This window comes from Amia ocellicauda, chromosome 14 (assembly GCF_036373705.1).
Source record: "Amia ocellicauda isolate fAmiCal2 chromosome 14, fAmiCal2.hap1, whole genome shotgun sequence".
NCBI classification, from domain to species: domain Eukaryota; kingdom Metazoa; phylum Chordata; class Actinopteri; order Amiiformes; family Amiidae; genus Amia; species Amia ocellicauda.
Window position 1 is genome coordinate 3,551,852 of NC_089863.1, and position 20,187 is coordinate 3,572,038.

The window sequence follows — 20,187 nt, forward strand, 5'->3', positions numbered from 1 at the left end:
GTGTGTCTGTCTGTCTACCTGCCTACTTATCAACCTACACCCCCCTCCCCCTCTCTCTCGTTGTCTTTCTGTGTTGATCTGTCCATGTGCAGTGCAGGTATCCGAGTCAGTGTGAACCCTGTCCCTCTTTTGTGTACATACAAACCCATGTGACGTTGCTTCCCAGCAGGGAGGCGGTGCAGTAAAAGGCATCACAATGCTCCCGAAAGAAGCAAAACACAATTGTAACCTTAAAAGCAGGTGGAGGACCAGCAGAGAACACAAAAAGGGCACAAACATTGGCCACTGCTTTGGCAAACACAATGAGTCTCGGTTTATTTCGATATATATATTATTTTTTTCCCGCTTCCCACTCCCCGCCCCTCTCCACAAATAAAAACACAGAAACAGGGGCGCCGACCTCCCACGACACACTGAAGGAAGATAATCAACTTAAATTACGTTCAATTCAGAAATAAAATAAAATAATTAAATCATTTTCAGACACAGTTTGAAGTGCATGGCAAATTCAGTCATACACCATGTGAACTATAGGGCCCAGGAGCAGTGCTGTGGGGACTATAGTATAGTGCAGTATAGTATAGTATAGTATAGGGTCCAGACTGGAGCAGCGCTGTGGGGACTATAGTATAGTGCAGTATAGTATAGTATAGGGTCCAGACTGGAGCAGCGCTGTGGGGACTATAGTATAGTGCAGTATAGTATAGTATAGTAAAGGGTTCAGACTGGAGCAGCGCTGTGGGGACTATAGTATAGTGCAGTATAGTATAGTATAGGGTCCAGACTGGAGCAGCGCTGTGGGGACTATAGTATAGTGCAGTATAGTATAGTATAGTATAGGGTTCAGACTGGAGCAGCGCTGTGGGGACTATAGACATGGAGACACAAACACACACACACACACACACAATGCAAGAATTTCTTTGACAAGTTTCTCCAGAGAGATAAAGCACCTCTAGGATCCCCCTGAGTAGAGCAATTCACATTCTTGTGTGTACATATATATATATATATAACTTTCACATATTTCTTGTTAGTATTATTTACAATAATATATAGAAGGGCAATAGAGGGCAATATTGAGGAACTGCTGCCCCTACCTGCCCCTCTGGGAACAAAGTGCTAAATGACCACAATCAGAGATGAGGAGATGGAACAATAAAAGAAGCACAACCACACGCAGACAAAATGAAATTAAATCAAAGCAAATCAAATCAGATCAAGTTCTAGAATACCCGCATGACTCCGAGTGACATTGGCCTCTCGCTGGGAGTGAGCAGGGACCGACCCTACTCTCCTCTCTCTCTCCATCCCTCCCTCCCCCTCCCCTCTCTCCCCAATATAATTCGGCATCAAAATGGCATCAACCCTTCGTCACGCTGTGCCTCTTTTTTCTCTCCCACTCTCAATCTAAAGCTCCACCACCTCCTCCCCAATTTAGCTATACATTGGACCCGACTGCTCGGGTACCGTGAAGGGTCCCAACTGGGGAGGTCCCACGGCCCGCGGTCGTTTTGTTTTGCCAGTCACACCGAGAGCCTCCTGCTTCTGAAGCAGGAGAGAGAGAGAGAAAGAGAGAGGAGAGAGGGAGGGATGGGGTGTAAATTCTGCTTTTCACAGATCAGCTTCTCTCTGGTTTCTTCTATATCTATTTACAGAGAGCGTGAGAAGAGAGAGGGAGGGAGAGAGAGAGAGATAGGGGAAGAGCGAGAGAGGGAAAGAGAGAGAGACAGGGTGTATTAAAGTTCACGATTTATGTTTGCAGATGACACACTTGCACGTACACACTGATACACTCACACACATAATATCACAAACACACACACGTCGTGTTAGCAGGAGTGCTGTATAGAGGCTAGGTGTTTTGGTGGAACCAGTACAGTAACTGCAGTAAAGTACAGGACAGTAGTAAAGTACAGTAGTGTTGGGTTGAGTTGTGCAGTACAGTGCAGTATTGTACAGTACAGTACATTATAGTGCTAAGAACATTGTTGTCATATTGTGGATTCATCCAGACTTGCCTCCAACACCGATGGCATTAAGTGACAGACTTTAAAAACATGAGAAGAAAAAACTTGGCCTGGAGCGAGGGATGGAGAAATAAGAGGGCGTGTGAGGGAACTTGACCAAACTTGAAAGGAGAGAGAGAGGCATTCCCAAACACTCTGTTCACACTAAGCCATCTCTCTCCCTCCTTCCTGACTTTCCCTCAATCTCCTTCTCCCTCTCTTCCCCCTTCCCCCCTGGGCTGTAACCAGGGGAATTTTCTGACTCTGACCCACGCTTGATCTATTTCCCATGTTTCCAGCGGAGGATTTTAAAAATAATATACAGACGCACACATGTCCGCACACAGAGATGGTTTAAAAAAGAAAATAAATACAACCCTTTGTTTACAATCTTCAAGCAGCAGCCCAGAGGCGAGATATCCATCACTACCTCCCTCTCTCTCCCCCCCTCCCCAAGACTCCCCTCAAGAATATCATGTTGTTCACAGCGAGACAAGACCCACACAATCAAAATCAAATCAATTTAAGATCAAATCAGTACGAAGAAATACAATCTAATACCCGATATGTATTTATAAATGTCATACCTACCTATCTACCCCTCCCCCCAGATATTATAAATAGATAATTATGAAACCTTGACGTGTCATCAATTGGATTTGGGGTGGGCAATGGGTGGGCAGCAGTCAGCGGGGGCCGGAGGCGGGGGTCTGAAGCCGTGGTCGGCGCAGGTGCGGAAGACGAACCAGGAGATGATGGCGGCGATGCAGGTCTGCAGGCCAAACATCACCCCGTAGGTGGAGAGCAGGGTGGGGCCGGCCAGGGGGCGGGAGGAGGAAGGGGATGACGGGGAGAGGTAGGAGAGTCCCGCTTGGCCGTGCTGGTCTCCCTGCGGGTCCAGGCCCAGGGCGGAGGTCATGGCGATGTCCCGGATCTCGGCCTTGATCATGTGCAACTCGTCCAGGATGCTGAGGAAGGTGCAGCAGTGGAACCACTGGTGGCTGTGGCCCCAGATGTCAAAGCGGCCCGGGGACAGCCGCTCGGGGATCTTGCTGATGTTGAACACGGCCGAAAGCGCCAGCCAGAAGCAGTGGCGGTAGAAGAAGGGTGCCAGGGTGGCGGCGGTGGGGTCCACGTCCACCTCAGGGCCCGGGGGACCTCCGCACGCCCAACCGGGGCCACCCGCCACCGGCGGTGCCGTATACAGCCGGTAGAAGACAGGCGCGGAGGCCACTGTGAAGGGCAGCAGGAAGACCAGGGTGCGGATGACGTAGCGGTAGCGGCGCCAGCGCTGGCGCGTGTTGCAGCAGGCCAGCGTGCAGATCAGGGCCACCAGGCAGGCGCTGGGGATGTAGACCGTCTCAAAGAAGAATGAGAGGTCTGGGAGGGCGGAGGGAGGGGTCTGGCTTGGGGGAAGCAAGGGCAGCGGTAAGGGGTTGGCATTTCCCACATCCCTCCCTGCCCCAGAGCCATTCCTACCCTGGCCCAGGCCGGAGGCGGCAACGATGCCCGCCTTCGGGTGGATGTAGTAGAAGTAGGCCAACGAGGAGCCCACAGTGTAGGCGCTGATGGTGCCATAGTCCACGAAGAAGCAGACCTCGCGCACCAGCAGCGACATGGAGTTGAGCAGGTGGGCCATGCTGCTGACCACCAGCAGGCCTGCCACCCCGATGAAGTAGTTCCAGAAGGGGTAGAAGAAGGGGTCAGAGCAGGGCGGCGTGCGCTCCCACCAGAAGAGCTCCAGGAAGTGGAAGGCGAAGACGAACAGCGCCAGGAAGTGGGTCCAGAAGTTGGCCGTCTCATTGGTGGGCCGGAAGGCCGAGGCCAGGCACTCGCCCAGGCTGTAGTCCGGGGAGCGGTACCCCGAGAGGATGAAGCTCTCCGTCACCCGCGCCGGCACATCCGTGTGCCGGAGCAGCTGGGAGGAGCAGCGCCGCCGGGATGCCAGCGCCATCGCCACAGGATCCAACAGTGAACCTCCCGTCCCAGCACTGAGGTAACTGGTGAGAGGAGGCACGAGGGAGGCAGGCCTGGCGGTCAGTCGATATGGTCCGTTCCGTCCGTGTCTGACCTCGGGCAGGGATTCCTGGTTGATATGGCTGTGTGGCGCGATCACTCGATGGCTGAGGTTATTTATTGGGACGGGTGATCAGTCACATGGGGTCCAGGTATGTTTTCCTGAGAGCCTACCTCACGATCACTCTCTCTCTCCCCACAGCGTGGTTCCACACTCCGGGCAGGAAGGGTTAACTTTCACATTGCTGTACATCCATTTGAGAAGAAGAAGAAACAAGAGTGAGAGGCTGAGAGCAGACTAACTGCTTTCCTGATTCCTGTTCTCCCTTCTGTAAAATTATATCGATCTGGCCCACAGACACTAAAATCTCTCGCACTGTTTTGTTTGTATCCTTCAACGGTTTTGCAAACTTTCAAATCACATCACTGTATCTCTGACTCGCAAAAGAGCTCTGTGGCCAGTTTGGCATTTACATTTATTTGTCCACAAGCTTGCTTTGGACGTGTCCAAGTATAATCCATTGCACAGAAGAAATAGAGAAGAAAAAAACACACAAAAACTGGTTGCCTGTGCGTGCCTGAGTGAGACAGAGTGAGCCAAATGTCCTGAAATGTAACCGCCCTGCAATTTAACCGGCGGATCTCCTTTTCCACGATCTTTTGGACGGTTAACCCGGCTCAGTGGAGAACTTAAACTTAAGTTTTAAGGGTATTGATCCCTGAGCAAAAACATAAATACATACAATGTAAATGAATGAAAAAAGCAGGATTTATTTCCCTTGCAAGCATTTCACCCGGGTACCATACCCTGTAAGTCCAAAAGGTTAGAGTCTGACATGAAAAAAAAGTTAATATTTGATCTGACAGAGTTTCTCCGTTTCCTGCTTGCTTTCGGCTCCTTTCTGTGAAGTCACGAATACGAGGGTGATAATTAATGATAAAAATTTATATTACCAGTATCAATAATGTGATAGATTCAGCACAAGTGGTCATCTTAAATCCCTTCCATCTTATACATCATAAAACACACAGAAATGACCATAAAACAAACTAAAATCATGCTCCATGCCCAGGTCCTGTGTGTGCATTAGGAGTCCAGTATATGTATTTTCCTCACGGTTTTACACTTGTCCGGTGGGTGCCGTCCACTGCGGCCGGGTCCGGCGGGATCACTGGACACGCTCGTCCAGCGCCGGTGGGTCGAGTTCCCCGTCCCCATGCATAATTGACAGCACTCCTTTAATTGTGCATGCGACGGGCAGTTTTCCGCGATGATGCTCCTGTATCGCTGTGTGCACCACAGTGCGGGGGTGTCCAACTCTTCACACACGCTCGCCCGCCCCCGGTGCGCCTCCGCTTAAATCCGCCCCCTGCCCCTAAACACCCCGCCCGCTCGTCCATTGAGGGGGGGTCGGTATTGATCTGTGTATGGATGTGATCGGCCGCTCATCGACGTATGTGGGGGGTGCATCCAGCGGGGGTCCGCGGTCTGAGAGTCCAGATACGCGATCGCAGCATCCCCCCCCACCTTGGTGCGGAACTGCACAGGATCCTCGCAGAGACGCCGGGAGAGGGTGACCAAGCCGCTTCTCTCTCTCTGTCACACACTCTCTCTATCCCTATCTATCACTCTCTCTCTCTCTCTCTATCTCTCTCACTCACACTCTCCCCCTTCTCTCTCTCTCTCTCTCTCTCTCTCTCTCTCTCTCCGTGTGGGTGTCCTTGAATCCCCTGAGCAGAATTGAGACACACACACACACCAACGTCTCTGCGTGAGAAGTGCAAGCGAGATAGAGAAGAGAGAGCAGCTGACAGGGTGCGATAGAGCTGCTGAGCAGACGATACAAATAAAAGGAAGCCGAGCTGCGGTCCGCGGGTTTGTGTGCGAGAGACTGAGGGAGAGATGGAGGGATCTGTGTCGGCAAAACAGAGAGAGAGAGAGAGAGAGAGAGAGAGAGAGAGGAGTCTGCGCAGTGTGTTCTATCGCTATGCACTGCTAATATACTACCGTGGACTGTGCTGTCCTATAGTATAGCATGCGACCTTGCTAGATTTAACACCTCTCTCTCTCTCTCTCTCTCTCTCTCTCTCTCTCTCTCTCTCTCTCTCTCTCTCCCCCATCCCCGGGGCTCAGAATAGCTCGCGTGTCAAACCGTAACAAGCTACTCTGTCAGTTAGTTCGTGTTTCCGTGCAAAATTAACACACAAGTGATAAGAAGAACAACAAGAAGAGGAATAGGAATATGCTGCTATCGTGGTTATCCCCCCTCTGCATTCAATGGCACAGTCGGTTACCGCATAGTAACATGCACATGTTTTCCCGTTACCCCCTCTCTCTCTCTCTCTCTCTCTCTCTCTGCCTTCAGGGATAGCAGTTGCACGCTTCTCCTTTTCTTTCTATTGAAAAGGCAAGCTGTGACAGGACAGAAATAGTTCTGGCTACTCAACCCCCTCTCCCTTTGCCTTGTGCCTCCAACTCTCACCCCCTCCACGGATCGCTAAGATGGACAAGTAGGCCTACAGTAGCCGGCGCCACTCTGCCGGACTAAAGGGAGTTTTGTTGCACATAGAGGAGAAAATCATAATCCCAAAGTACAAGGATTATAAAGCATGCGCTCACACAAAAACATAACACATATGCCCCCCCATCTCCCTGGAGTCCACAGTTACACCGACTCACCTGATGTGCTAATTATTAATTATCCTTGTTGTTGAAGGTGTTGTTGCTGCATTTCCACGGATATTTCAGGAAAAGGGTGCATTCTCTCTCTCTCTCTCTCTCTCTCTCTCTCTCTCTCTCTCAATATAGTCCAGCAGGGTCTCAGCCCTGGTCCCGAGATTCACAGTCCAGTCCAGCAGAGTCTCATCCCTGGTCCTGAGAGACACAGTCCAGTCCAGCAGGGTCTCAGACCCTTTTCATTCAAAAACAGCTGCAAGTTTCATACATTAACAAATTATAATGAGATAAAAAAAAAAAAAAAAACCTGGCTTGAAATACATCATATCACCACAAGAGGTCAGCGTTGGCACAGTGATGGCTTCATTAACTAATAGCACATTGATCCGTTAATGCTATAGTGAGGATCAGCATTCATTTTTCTATCCCTCTATCCATACCAATATACATATATAAACGTCTTCTGCATTTGAAGTTAAACAAGATCCCGACACAAATAAAATAAGTATCATAATAAACCTTTTAATCAAAGGCACGTATAAATTACACACAAATACAGGGAGTGCTATTGGCTTGTGTATAACAGGACGGACACCATAATAATCATAATAATGAGGATAATCAGTCATAAAATAACCAAATATACGACTTAATGAATAGAGCGGTTACAAATGGAAAACGAGAACGGGAGAGAACCCGGCTTCCTCTTTGAATCGAGGAAAAAATACAATAATAATAATAACAATAATAATGCTAATACGGAGGGACGGTCGTTTTCCCTGAACTACAATATTCACAACGGAGAACTTCAACTCCCAGCCTTCCCTTGGAATGTGCAGCCTCTGCTTTTCATTGGTCGAGCTGGGTCTCTGGCGATGATTGACAGGTTACGCAGCCAATCACTGCACACAATAATTCCTTCCATAGATGATGATGATGATAATAATAATAATAACAACAAATCGAGACACATTTGTAACTTTATACATTATTATTGTTATTATTACTAATAATATTTATATGATCATCATCATCTTCATCATCATTTTGATATCTTTGGTTTATGCTTTATGGGGCGGTTTCTTTTTTCTATCCCCTGATTGGTTGGTGGGAGTGTGAGGTCAGCAAGGCCGGCTGTTCAGATTGGTCAGAATCTTGTGATGCGGGGCTTTGTACAGCAGGGTGAAGCTGGTGGGCACCAACAGGCCACGCCCCTCCTCATCCACCTGCCCCATCAGGATGTAGTTCAGACCTGAGAGAGAAAGAGAGTACACTGTGAGTAGTGGACAGTGTGTGTAGTTTTGATGTGTGTGTAGTGGACAGTGGACAGTGTGTGTAGAGGACAGTGTGTGCAGTGGACAGTGGACTGTGGATAGTGTGTGTAGAGGACAGTGTGTGTAGTGGACAGTGTGCAGTGGACAGTGGAAAGTGGACAGTGTGTAGTGGACAGTGGACAGTGTGTTTAGTGGACAGTGGACAGTGTGTGTAGTGGACAGTGGATAGTGTGTGTAGAGGACAGTGTGTGCAGTGGACAGTGGATAGTGTGTGTAGAGGACAGTGTGTGCAGTGGACAGTGGACAGTGTGTAGTGGACTGTGGATAGTGTGTGTAGAGGACAGTGTGTGTAGTGGACAGAGTGTGCAGTGGACAGTGGACAGTGTGTTTAGTGGACAGTGGACAGTGTGTGTAGTGGACAGTGGATAGTGTGTGTAGAGGACAGTGAGTGCAGTGGACAGAGGACAGTGTCCTCACCTCTGCGGATGAGAGGACACTTCTTGCAGGAGGACACCAGCTTGACGGACATGGTCTTCCCAGCCTGGGTGATGCGCAGCCGGCCTGCCTTGTAGGCATGGATGACCGACACGCTGGCGTACAGGCTGTCCCTCGGACCCGTGGCTACCGTGGTCACCTTCCCCACGATCACTGAGACAGAGAGAGAGAGAGCAAGAGAGATTATTACACTCATTACAGAAACTGGGACAAAAGCCCTGAAAGTCACACAGGGCTTTCTGTGTCATCAGGACATGGCTGTGCCCCCTCAAGCCAGTACATACTTAATTATATGCATACATTAGTCCTATAGAACACAGAGCTATATCTCTTTTTATCTCATTATGTATTAAACCAACGCACTTGCATATTTTTCCACAACCGAAGCATTGAAAATTATATATTATATACAATTATATATTTGTTGCTAACAAAATAAGCCATTTAATGTTAATTTTAACTATTTTATTTCTAATTCGGCAGTAGGGAAGTGTTCTCTTATCTGCTCCACTGATGCGAAGGCTGCTTGCCTGCCCCCTGCCTCTAAAACAAACGCCACTGCAGTGCATGCTGGGACTGGAGCTGGACGAGCGTTTATACTGCCAGGATCAAATGCTACCGATGCCTTTGATCCGGATCAGAAATGGCCGTGTAAGCGCCCCTAGTGTCAGTAAAGGACCCCAAACAGAGACTGATCCGGAGCCAGTCCAGACTGAGACAGATGGGCCGGCACTGACAGACAGGGGAAGCCCAGAGAGTGTGTGGGCAGGGGGAAGCGGAGGACGAGACACACTTCCTCCAACAACTCTATACAACATGTCTGTGAATACGATATTAAGATGTAAAATGTATTGCTTCTGTATTTATTGTTATGTATTGCCCTGAGAGGGGGAGAGAGAGAGAGAGAGAGAGAGAGAGAGAGAGAGAGAGGGGGAGACTCACCGAACTCGCTGGTACAGAAGCTGCTCTGGATGGTGGCGCCTCTCTTACAGTTCTGAGCACACGGGGGGGTATCAGCACCGTCTGCACAATGACACAACCGCACAACGCACACAGCGGTTCAACAGTGTGCTCCACACAGGGAGAGAGAGTCGACACACACAACAACACACCACACACCACAACATAGCACCACACAACACAGGAGAGGAGTGAGCTTCAACAACATAACACAGACACACTCACTCTCACTCTCACACACACACACGTTCAACGCAACTCACTGTTGCCGTTGGTGCCGGGGCGTCTCCCTGCGGTCCGGGTGCCGTTGCGGAGGCCGGGGCGGACGTTGGGCTTGGTTTTGGGGGTGGCTTTGGGCTTGAGCCCGGTCTTGGGGGTGGGTTTGGGTTTGAGGGTGGGTTTAGGTTTGGGGGTGGGCTTGGGTTTGGGCCCGGGCTTGGCGGTGGGTTTAGTTGGCTTGGGGGCCTTAGAGGGGGCGGCGGTGGGCTTGGCTGGCTTGGGCTTGGGCTTCGGTTTGGTGCCGTCCGTCGCCGGCTCGTGTCGGGGCCCCAGGACCTCGTTCAGGCCCGACACGGTGCTGGGCTTGGAGCCCCGCGGGATGCTGGAGTAGGAGGCCATGAAGCCGTCGGACGTCACGCTGAGGTCGGACACAAACTGCACCAGCAGCTCATTGCCGTTGGAGACGATGCTCCTGCGGGGGCCAGAGGAAGGAGAGAGCAGAGGGAGGGAGGAGAGGGGAAGAAGGAAGAGAGAAGAGGAGGAAGAGGAGAGGGAGGAACAGAGAGTACAAAGAGGAAAGAGAAAGAGAAAGGGAGGGAGAGGGTGGCAGGATGACGCAGGAGGGAAAAACAGAACAAAAACATCAGTCACCAATGGAACTCAGGCATGGGAACTGCCTCCCCACAGCCCCCCCGGCCCCAGGAAGGTGTTTCTGCACTCACTTGGGCGCCGTGTCGCCGCAGTATTTGCCGATGCGCCGAGAGTCGTCCTTTTCACCGCCGTTGAAGAATGCCACATAGTCGTAGCGACAGTAGTTGTCATACTCCACGTCAAACTTGTCAAACGTCACCTCGATCACCTGGGCAGAACAGAGCAGAGTAACCATACAGATCAGAAGAGTGTATACACATACAGTTCGGATCAGTGTAAAACCATTCATTACAGAACAGTGTAAAAACATACAATACAGTACATTGTAAAAACACACAGTACAGTGTAAAAACATACAGTACTGGATAGTGTAAAAATATACAGTACAGAACAGTGTAAAACATACAGTGCAGTACAGAACGGTGTAAAAACATACAGTACATAACTGTACATTGTAGAAACATACAGTAGTGTTGCTTGTAAAAACGTGCAATACAATACCGTGTAAAAACATACAGTACAGAACAGTGTATTCATTCAGTAGAGTACTGTATGTTACACACTAGAGGGCATCGCAGAGCAGAGTACAGTGCAGTTCACCCCGAGCACCAGCAGAGGGCGCAGAGGGACGGCAAAGTCAGTCCAGCGTGTGTCTCTCAGGGTGCTAAATTGTTCAGTTGCTTCATTGCCCAGTCATGACTTGATTGGTTAATTGCTGCCTTAATTGGATAATTGGGAAATCTCTCACCTGGTTGCTATCCACGATGATGTGCCAGGAGCAGCTGATGCCTGCTGGGTAATCTTTCTCCGGCCAGTTGGGCGTCTTGACCGACCCCTGGGGTTTGGTCAGCTTCCCGCCGCAGAACTGGTGCTCTGAGAGAGAGAGGGAGAGAGGGAGGGAGGGAGGGGAGAGAGATAGAGGGAGGGAGCCAAAACAAGTTTTTTTAAATAGTTTTTCCAGATATTTCCATTCTGTCTTGCCAGATGAGCTGCACAGAGTTCAGATCAAGTTTCCTAGAAGGATGTTTTGTCGGAGGCAACAAATGCCGTCTCCCTGTACCTCTCTCTCTCTCTCTCTCTCTCTCTCTATCTCTCTCTCTCTCTCTCTCTCTCTCTCTCTCTGTCTGTCTCTGATCCTTCCAACCTTCTGTCCCCCAACTCTCCCCATCTCCTTCTCCCTGTACCTTTCTCTCTCTCTTTCTCACTCTCTTTCTCTCTCTCTCTCTCTCCTTCCAACCTTCTGTCCCCCAACTCTCCCTCTCCTTCTCCCTGTACATTTCTCTCTCTTCCACCTCATTGTCCCCACTCTCTGTCTGTCCCTTCCCCCCCTCTCTTTAGTCCCTACTCCCTCCCCTCCCTCACTCCCCCATCCTTCCCCTTTCCTCCCTCCCTCTCCCTTACTGCCCCTCTCTTTCAACTCTCCCTGTCTCTCTCCCTCCCCCTCCCTCCTCTCTCTCACCATCCACATGCGGTTTGCCCCCGTTGAAGTAGGCCACGAAGCCCCGCCCCCCATTGGCGTCGTCAGACACCATCTCCACCATCATCTTGTTGGAGGTGGAGATCAGCGCGCCGGGGCGGAATGTCCCGCAGAACCGGCCCAGCCGCTGCGAGGTGTGCGAGTGGCCGTTGTAGACGTCCACATAGTCATAGCGACACTGGGGGTCCGCCTCCAGGTCGAAGATGCGGAAGGACAGCATCACCACATTTCCCTCTGGGACCTGGGAGCGAGGGATGACAGAAGAAGGGAGAGAGGGAGAGAGGGGAGATAAATGGAAGTGGAGGAGAGAGGAGGGATGTGAATGGGGGTTCAATGCATGAACACAGCAGTGAAACAGAGGGAGAAGAGAGAGAGAGAAAGAAACAGAGAGAGAAACGGAGAAGAAAAGTAAATTAAAGTAAAGTAATTCTAGTCCGTCTTACCGTGATCAGCCAGGCACACTTGCGGTTGGGCTTGTAGAAGCTGGGGAAGCCCTCGCTGCCCACGAAGCCCGAGTCTGCCGTCAGCTCCCCGCCGCAGTTAAACACCGGCCTGGGACACACAGACAGGGGTCAGGGGTCAGGGGTCAGGGGAGGTAAACGGGAAGTCATCTTATGAAGAATAAACGGAAAATCACTGGACTGTGGGCTGTTGTATAATACTGTACTGGAGTTTACTGTACTGTACTGTACTGTACTGTAGTATACTGCACTGTGCTGCAGTTTAATGCAGACTATAGGGTACATTGTAATACTGTAGTGTATTAGATTTTAGGTAGATGTATTATACTGTTGTTTACTGCACTGTTCTGTAGTGTGTTGCACTGTACTTTAGTTTACTGCACTGTACTGCACTGTACTGTACTGTAGTGTACTGCACTATACTGCAGTTTAATGCACACGACTATAGGATACATTGTAATATTACTATTATTATTATTATTTATTTATTAGCAGACACCCTTATCCAGGGCAACTTACTAATCATAAGAGCATTATAAAAGTGCAATACAGTCTAGAATTACAGATCAAAGCATAGTACAAATTACAGGTTCAAAATTACATTGGTGCATAAGAGAAATATACAGTTAATACAAGTCCTACATCCTAGATTTCTGAGCTAATAATTGCAGACAAGATGTGAAGTCATAGTTAAGAGCTCAGGGGAAGGACGTAGGGGCAAACAATATAAACAACACGAGTACTAGCACTAGTAATACTGTACTAGACTTTAGGTAGATGTATTATACTGTACTGTGTAATGCACTATACTGTAGTTTACTGCTCAAGACTATAGGATACATTTTAATACTGCACTCTACTGTAGATGTTTTATAATTTAGTTTACTGTACTGCACTATACCATAGTTTACTGCACCAGGCTGGAATTTATTACACAGTAGTACTGGACTGCAGTTTACTGACCGTCAGAGTTGTGTACTGTATACTGTGCTATACCCTAGTGTACTGCACTGGGCTGTACTCTGCTGCCCTGTAGTTTAGTTTACTGCATAATAATCCGATGGGTCCTGATTATGAAATACATGCATACATACAATAAAAAGGAATAAATAAATCTCATAAATTCCACAGTGACCGAGAGGAGGAGGTGCTGATTATGTGTTTAAGATCAGAGATGTTAAACTCGGGGGTCAGTAATGGTGGGTCTCTGATTCAGCTCCAGGCAAATTAAGTTTAAAAACAGGATATTGCAGCAGCAGGGGGGCGGGGGTCCTAGGACAGACTGGCACTGTGGGGGGGAGTGGGTTGCAGTAAAAACAGCACTTGTGTATTTAATCCTGTACTGAGTGAGTGCGCTGACACTGTGGCCACTGACACACACTCTCACACACACACACTGACACACACTGTGGCCACTGACACACACTCTCACACACACACACTGACACACACTGTGGCCACTGACACATACTCTCACACACACACACTGACACACACTGTGGCCACTGACACACACTCTCACACACACACACGCACACACACACAGACTCACACGCACACTCTCACATGGACACGGTGGCCCAGACACACACTTATGCACACACACACACACACACGCAGTCACACACACGCAGCAGGATGTGAGAAGATCAGTAGGGATGTATGGTTAATCTGTAGGAGTTTATCTGGGAGACTGGACAACAAAACTGGCACCACTTGCTCAGCAAGAGAGGGGGAGGGAGAGGGAGAGAGGAAGAAGAGATTGTGGACAGAGGAGGAGGGGAAACAAGGACATGGGAAGGGGAATAGGAAGAGATAGTGGGAGAAAGGAGGGAGGGAGGGGGAGAGACACTGAAAGAGGGAGAATTCAAGAAAAAGAGAGAGAGAGAGAGAGAGACAGAGAGAGAGAGAGAGAGAAGAGGGGGGGAGAAAGCGTCTGGAAGAAGAATCAGAAGGAAAAAATAAAACAAGAAAGAGACTGGGGGGTAGGGGGGTGTGGGGGAGGGAGGTTGCCATGGAGAACATTCCGTGGATTCCAGAATTCCCAGTGCGTCTCTGGCTGACGTCAGCCCCCCCAACCCCCTCGGCCCCCCATCTGGGACGCTGACTCAGCAGTGACCTGCTCACACACTCGGCCCGTCTGCTGTGCTGCACAACACGGTGCAGAAAAGAGAGGCAGAGAGCAGTGCAGTGAACGGGGATGTGCATCTGGATTTGCAATGAACACACCACAGTACACTGCAATACAGCACAGCAAGGAAACAGTGCAGGACAGCACAGTCGATTGCCATAGTAAGGGACAGTACAGTCCCTACACTACACTACAATACACTACACTACAATACAGTGCAACACACTACACTACAGCAAACTACACTACTGTATAGTGCAATATACTACACTACACTACGCTACAGTGCAATACACAACACTACAGTATAGTGCAATACACTACAGTAAACTACAGTACAGTACAGTGCAATACACTACAGTAAACTACACTATAGTACAGTATAGTAAACTACACTACACTACAGTACAATACAGTACAGTATGCTTTACTACAGTAAACTACAGTACAGTACAGTGCAATACACTACAGTAAACTACAGTACAGTATAGTAGTCTACAGTACACTACACTACAGTAAACTACACTATAGTACAGTATAGTAAACTACACTACACTACACTACTGTACACTACACTGCATTACAATGCAGTGCAATACACTACAGTAAACTACACTATCGTACAGTACAATACACTACAGTACACTACACTACAGTAAACTACAGTATAGTACAATACACTATAGTACAGTCCAGTACAGTGCATTGATCTTATGTAGAAGAGCAGCACCGCATGTGTAAACAGTAACTGTATCTCTCTCCCCCTCTCTCTCTATCTCTTTCTCTCTCTCTGCCCACGTCCTGCTGCACTCCTCATCCCTCCATCCCGCGGTCAGGCCAGGGTCAGTGTGGGCTGTTCTGTTTATATGTTTAGGGACAACCAACACCCCCCTCATTTCCCTTGTGCAGCCTTCCAGCTCATGTCTGCCAAGTGGATTAGGCAATAACACACACACACACACACACACACACACACATATCTATACTGTATATAGAAGGAAATTCTTCACATGATCCTTGACCCATACAGCATAGTCAACATCTATCTGGACACTGATAGTGTGTCAGTCAGTCAGTCAGTGTATCAGTCAATGTGTCAGTCTGTGTGTCAGTCATTCAGTCAGTGTATCAGTCAGTGTGTCAGTCAGTCAGTCACTCAGTGAGTCAGTCAGTGTCTCAGTCAGTCAGTCAGTCAGTCAGTGTGTCAGTCAGTCAGTCAGTTAGTGTGTCAGTCTGAGTGTCAGTCATTGTGTCAGTCAGTCAGTGTGTCAATCAGTCAGTGTATAAATCAGTTTGTCAGTCAGTGTGTCAGTCAGTCAGTCAGTCAGTGTGTCAGTCTGTGTGTTAGTCAGTGTGTCAGTCATTGTGTCAGTCAGTCAGTCAGTCAGTGTGTCAGTCAGTCTGTGTGTTAGTCAGTGTGTCAGTCATTGTGTCAGTCAGTCAGTGTGTCAGTCAGTCTGTGTGTTAGTCAGTGTGTCAGTCATTGTGTCAGTCAGTCAGTGTGTCAGTCAGTCTGTGTGTTAGTCAGTGTGTCAGTCAGTACAAAACATTCCTCTCTTTCTGTATGTCTCCCTCTCTCCCTCTCTCCCTTCTGCCTTCCTGACCATAAGCATATGTCAACACATGCGCTTTCCCAGCAAGCATCGCTTCACATCCATGTCTTCCTCAGCCTCTCTGTTTCCTCTTCGTTCCCAGCAGCCGCCTGCAGGTCCTGTCTCCTCTGCATCCCCTCTTCTTCCCCTCCTGCCGCTCTCTCTTACGGCTTCCCTCCTGGCCCGGCTCCGCATCCCTCACCCCGGCAACGGCGGTTCCTGCTCCCCAGCATCCCATGCCGTCGGCCCCAGTTCTCTCTCTCCAGCCCAGCCGCCCCTGCTGCTCTCCGTGCCCCTGGCGTCCTAGCAGCCCCCAGAGTGCGCATCCCACTGGATCCTGTACAGCTTGGCATCCCACCTGGTCCAGAGTCGCCCAGCCCAGTCAACACAGCCTAAACTACAGATGCTCCTCACATCTCCTAAAGCCGACGAGACGTTTCTACAGGTTCTGTCCACAGTAATCTGCAGCTCCTGGTTATTTACATCAGATACTAGTACCACCTCTGTCCTCAGACACTGGAAACCCAGCACCTGGGCTCCAGTCATCAAACGCAGACCTTCTGCAACCCGCTGAGGAGCTCATTGTCCAGCTCACACTGACCCACAGGGCCCCCTCCTGCTCTCAGCACCTTCTGTGTCACCTCAGGGAAACTGAAAACGGCTTCAAGACTTCTGTTCCAAGTCCTGGATGGTCCATTCACTGGACCACTGAGATTAGATCAACCCGAGCATCTCAGTCGGGGATAAATGACAGTTTTGGTGGTCCCTCTGCCCTTGTCCGCACAGCCGCGTCTTCAGTCCCTCAGTCCAGCGAGTCGAGGCCCAGATTAACTCTATTGACCTTCCACTACACTCGTCTTTCAGGGCTGACCCGATTCCTCAAGCATTGTATACTGATTTATCTATGGATTTATTCAGACAAAACTTCTAGTCCAGTCACACAGCCCAATCCAGTCACACAGCCACGTCACAATAGTCCAGTCCAGTCTTGTCGACTCACACAGCCCAGTCCACTCACACAGCCCCATCACTATAGTCTACTCCAGTCCAGTCCACTCACAAAGCCCGGTCACTATAGTACAGTCCAGTGACAAAGTGCAGACACACACATAGGCACAGTACACTCACTGCAGACAGACACACACACACACACACTCACACACACAGACGGAGACACAGGACTCAGTAGACATTGACTGCAATAGGCTTAGCCCAGCAAACTGTCAAGCAAAGCTGCAAGACTTACCTGGTGAAATTGCTGCGTGTCGTGGTCTGACTCTGGGCTCCGTGAAATCCCAGTAAGCAGGTTAACACCGCGATGACCAGTCCCCTGTCCGCACAGCCCCTCATAGTGCACCACTGACAACACACAGAGACAGAGAGAGAGAGAGAGGGACAGAGAGAGACAGAGAGAGAAGGGGGGATGCAGGGAGACACGCAGGGATAGAGTGGAGGGGAAGAGAGTGGAGACAAGGGGGAGGAGAGAGAGAGAGAGGATGTTTGGGATAGGAGGAGAGAGGGAGGGAGGGAGCGAGGGAGGCAGGGAAGGAGAGGAAAAGAGAGGGGGGGTAGAGAAGGCTTAATTACTGCCAGATGGAGTGTATATATAAACTCCAAAAATAGTGAAAAAGAGACGGGGGGGGGGGGGGGTTTCTGTGAAATTATCCACACAGTGCGTGTCAGTGCGTGTGCATGTGTTTTGAGCATACGTGTGCGTATGTCCACAGCATGTGTGAATCAGTCTGTGTCAGTCCATATATGTGTGTGTGAGCATGCATGTATCTGTGTGTGTCAGTATGTCTGTGTTTAGGTGTGTGTGTCTGTTTCTGTTTATGTGTGTGTCTGTATGTCTGTGTTTATGTGCGCGTGTTAGTATGTCTGTGTGTTTGTGTGTGCACTGCGCTGGTTATGCAAGGACAGACAAGGAGACACACTGAGGTTTAGCATAACAAATTAATGATTAAAAAATGAAGACAAAACAAGGTGTCCCAAAACCAGAACACAGTTCAGATACGCATGTGTGTGTGTGCGTGCTGCTGTACTGTGTGTTTGTGTGTGTACGTGTCAGGCAGTGACGCTTGCACTGCATAATAACTGTTTACAGCACGAACAAAAACACACACACACACACAATGCAGACAGGAAACTGCAAAGAATAGGCTATTATTGCAGCTTCTTGACAGTGTCAGTCCTGGGCTGTGTGTGTGTGTGCAGTGTTGTGTGTGTGTTTGTGTGCATGTACACGAGTGTGTTGTACTCTGTGTGTGCGTTGTGCAGCCACATCTCTCCCTCCCTGTCATTACAGCTCTAATGACAGACCGCTGCCGCCACTATGGCCGTTTACAGCATCCCTCCGCACATGCCTCCTCCCCTCTCTCTCTATCTCTCTCTCTCACCCATCTCTCTGTTTCTCTCTGTCTCTCTCTCTCTCGCTCTGTCTGTCTCTGACCCTGGTCCCCCCCTCTCTCTGTGTGTTGTGAGTGTGTTGTCTGGCCCTGTGGCCGCGCTGTGGGTCTGACTCCCTGTAGAGGCCTGGGAAAATCCTGACACGGTGCCCAGAGGCGCGGAAACAAACGAGCAAATTAAACCAGAGAAACTAAATCCGCGGCTTTCTAAAAACATCTGCGGTTCCCTCTCTCCTTTCGTCCCTCTACCTCCCTCTCTCTCTCTCCCTGACTCGGTGACAGTAAAAATAGACTAAAAGAAACACTGAAAAAAGTCAAATTTGAACAAAAACAGAACTTTCCAGATAGAAAGCGCCGGTCAGCCTTTTCGGCGGCCCAAGCCTGTGTTTTCTGGGCAGGGCGTCCATTTCTGTCATTCCACAGCTAACCCGACTCTCTGCCTTTGGTTTATTTTGGCTGTCCGACACCACTCTTCCCTGGGGCCCCTCAAGGACCCCCCAGGTTAGGTAATCCCCCTCACCCACCTCTCACAAAACTTAAAACACAATCAATTATTAATTATTATCAAAACACACACACACACAGACACACACACAATTCTGCTGAAAAACCTTATGAAAATTAGTCATCTCTGTCGGTCCCTTCTGTGTTTGTCTTTTTCCGATATATATTTATTATTTTTAATCTCTTGCTCTCTTCCATACTGAAACTTCATTTATAAATATATATAATTTAATGTTTTAATGTATTATAATTATCGGCCCACACCACCAACTTGGGACAATTATAATAGACCAGGTCCCCTCCCCTCCCCTCCATTTCCACACAACCCCAGAAAGTGTCAGAGCTCAAAGCAATTCCAGCTGCAATCTTAAAAGAATGTAGCCCTCCTCCCTCTCTCCCTCTCTACCTCGTTCTCCCTCTCCTTCAAATCTGATCAACTGTATCACCCCCCACATGCTCTTCCCCCGCCCCACGCCACGACACAGCTGTACACATCTGTTCTGAACTGGCAGGCTTTGGAAACACTCACTCTCTCTCACACACTCACACACAAACACACAGCACGCATTTATTTATTTTATTTGGATTCCCTTCTGTACATTTCCACAGTCGGACTGGGTTAACCTCACTGACGGATCCAAGACAAATAGCCGCTCGAGTCGGAGTCCAAGTCTCGCTGCTCTTCCACTCACCAGCGCCGGGCGCACCCCCACCCGCCATCAGCTTCAAAGTGACCCACTTGTAGTTAATTGGCCTCGCCTGTGCCAGGGACGGTGTTGTAAAAAGCGTAACAACACTTTTATAGGTTTTACCAACAGCACCACCCCAATTAAAATACTTTCCCCATAAGATAATACAGGAGAATCAGAATTGTGTCACTTTGCACTAATTTAAGCCCCCAAAACACAAAAAACCCTCTTGAAAAATCATTCTAAACACACTCTGTATGCTTACCTCTGAGGCAGTTCTGTTATTCACATCATCAGTCTCATGTCCTGGTAGGTCTGTCTGGATACAGGCCAACTAATGAATGAATGAATTAACAAATAATCTTTATCCCACCCCTGCCACCACCTGACCACCATCGCCCCCCCTCAATCAGAGTATATATTGCAGCCAGGCAGCTCCAGTCTCTGGGCTTTCTGCATTTTTTTCAACTTGGCAAACCGTTTCAGTACCATCATTAAAACCCCATCCAGATTAAGATCCCAACCAAGTAAATCATTAATTAATTAATACCCCCGGGGGAGGGTTGCAAACCTGGGCCACTGGGAGGAGGGCGAGCAGACGCTGATTTGTAGCAAAAGCACACAGGA

The 20,187-nt window shown here is 49.2% G+C and overlaps 2 protein-coding genes across 2 annotated transcripts; both read right to left on the reverse strand.

The window, feature by feature from the left end:
* Nucleotides 1–300: 300 nt before the first annotated feature.
* On the reverse strand, nt 301–5,976 carry paqr9 (progestin and adipoQ receptor family member 9). The gene has a single exon (XM_066722449.1). It carries the CDS (start codon nt 3,961–3,963, stop codon nt 2,659–2,661), a length of 1,305 nt encoding a protein of 434 aa, XP_066578546.1. The 5' UTR covers nt 3,964–5,976; the 3' UTR covers nt 301–2,658.
* A 1,228-nt stretch (nt 5,977–7,204) lies between these two features.
* Nucleotides 7,205–17,425, reverse strand: LOC136768315 (procollagen C-endopeptidase enhancer 2). Its single transcript, XM_066722450.1, has 9 exons — nt 17,209–17,425; nt 12,222–12,330; nt 11,761–12,019; nt 11,050–11,174; nt 10,373–10,509; nt 9,695–10,122; nt 9,414–9,494; nt 8,454–8,624; nt 7,205–7,954 (listed from the first exon to the last, which is right to left on the reverse strand). The coding sequence occupies exons 1-9, from the start codon at nt 17,310–17,312 to the stop codon at nt 7,824–7,826; spliced, it is 1,545 nt and encodes a 514-aa protein (XP_066578547.1). The 5' UTR covers nt 17,313–17,425; the 3' UTR covers nt 7,205–7,823.
* Nucleotides 17,426–20,187: the final 2,762 nt, after the last annotated feature.

Bases quoted from the DNA above. Each gene is read 5' to 3' on its own strand.
- paqr9 (XM_066722449.1), bottom strand. From the start codon at position 3,963: ATGGCGCTGGCATCCCGGCGGCGCTGCTCCTCCCAGCTGCTCCGGCAC.
- LOC136768315 (XM_066722450.1), bottom strand. From the start codon at position 17,312: ATGAGGGGCTGTGCGGACAGGGGACTGGTCATCGCGGTGTTAACCTGC. The intron at 10,123-10,372 runs GTGAGTGCAGAA...TGGCCCCCGCAG, and splicing joins TGCGGCGACACGGCGCCCAA to GAGCATCGTCTCCAACGGCA. The intron at 9,495-9,694 runs GTGAGTTGCGTT...GTCATTGTGCAG, and splicing joins CCCCGGCACCAACGGCAACA to ACGGTGCTGATACCCCCCCG.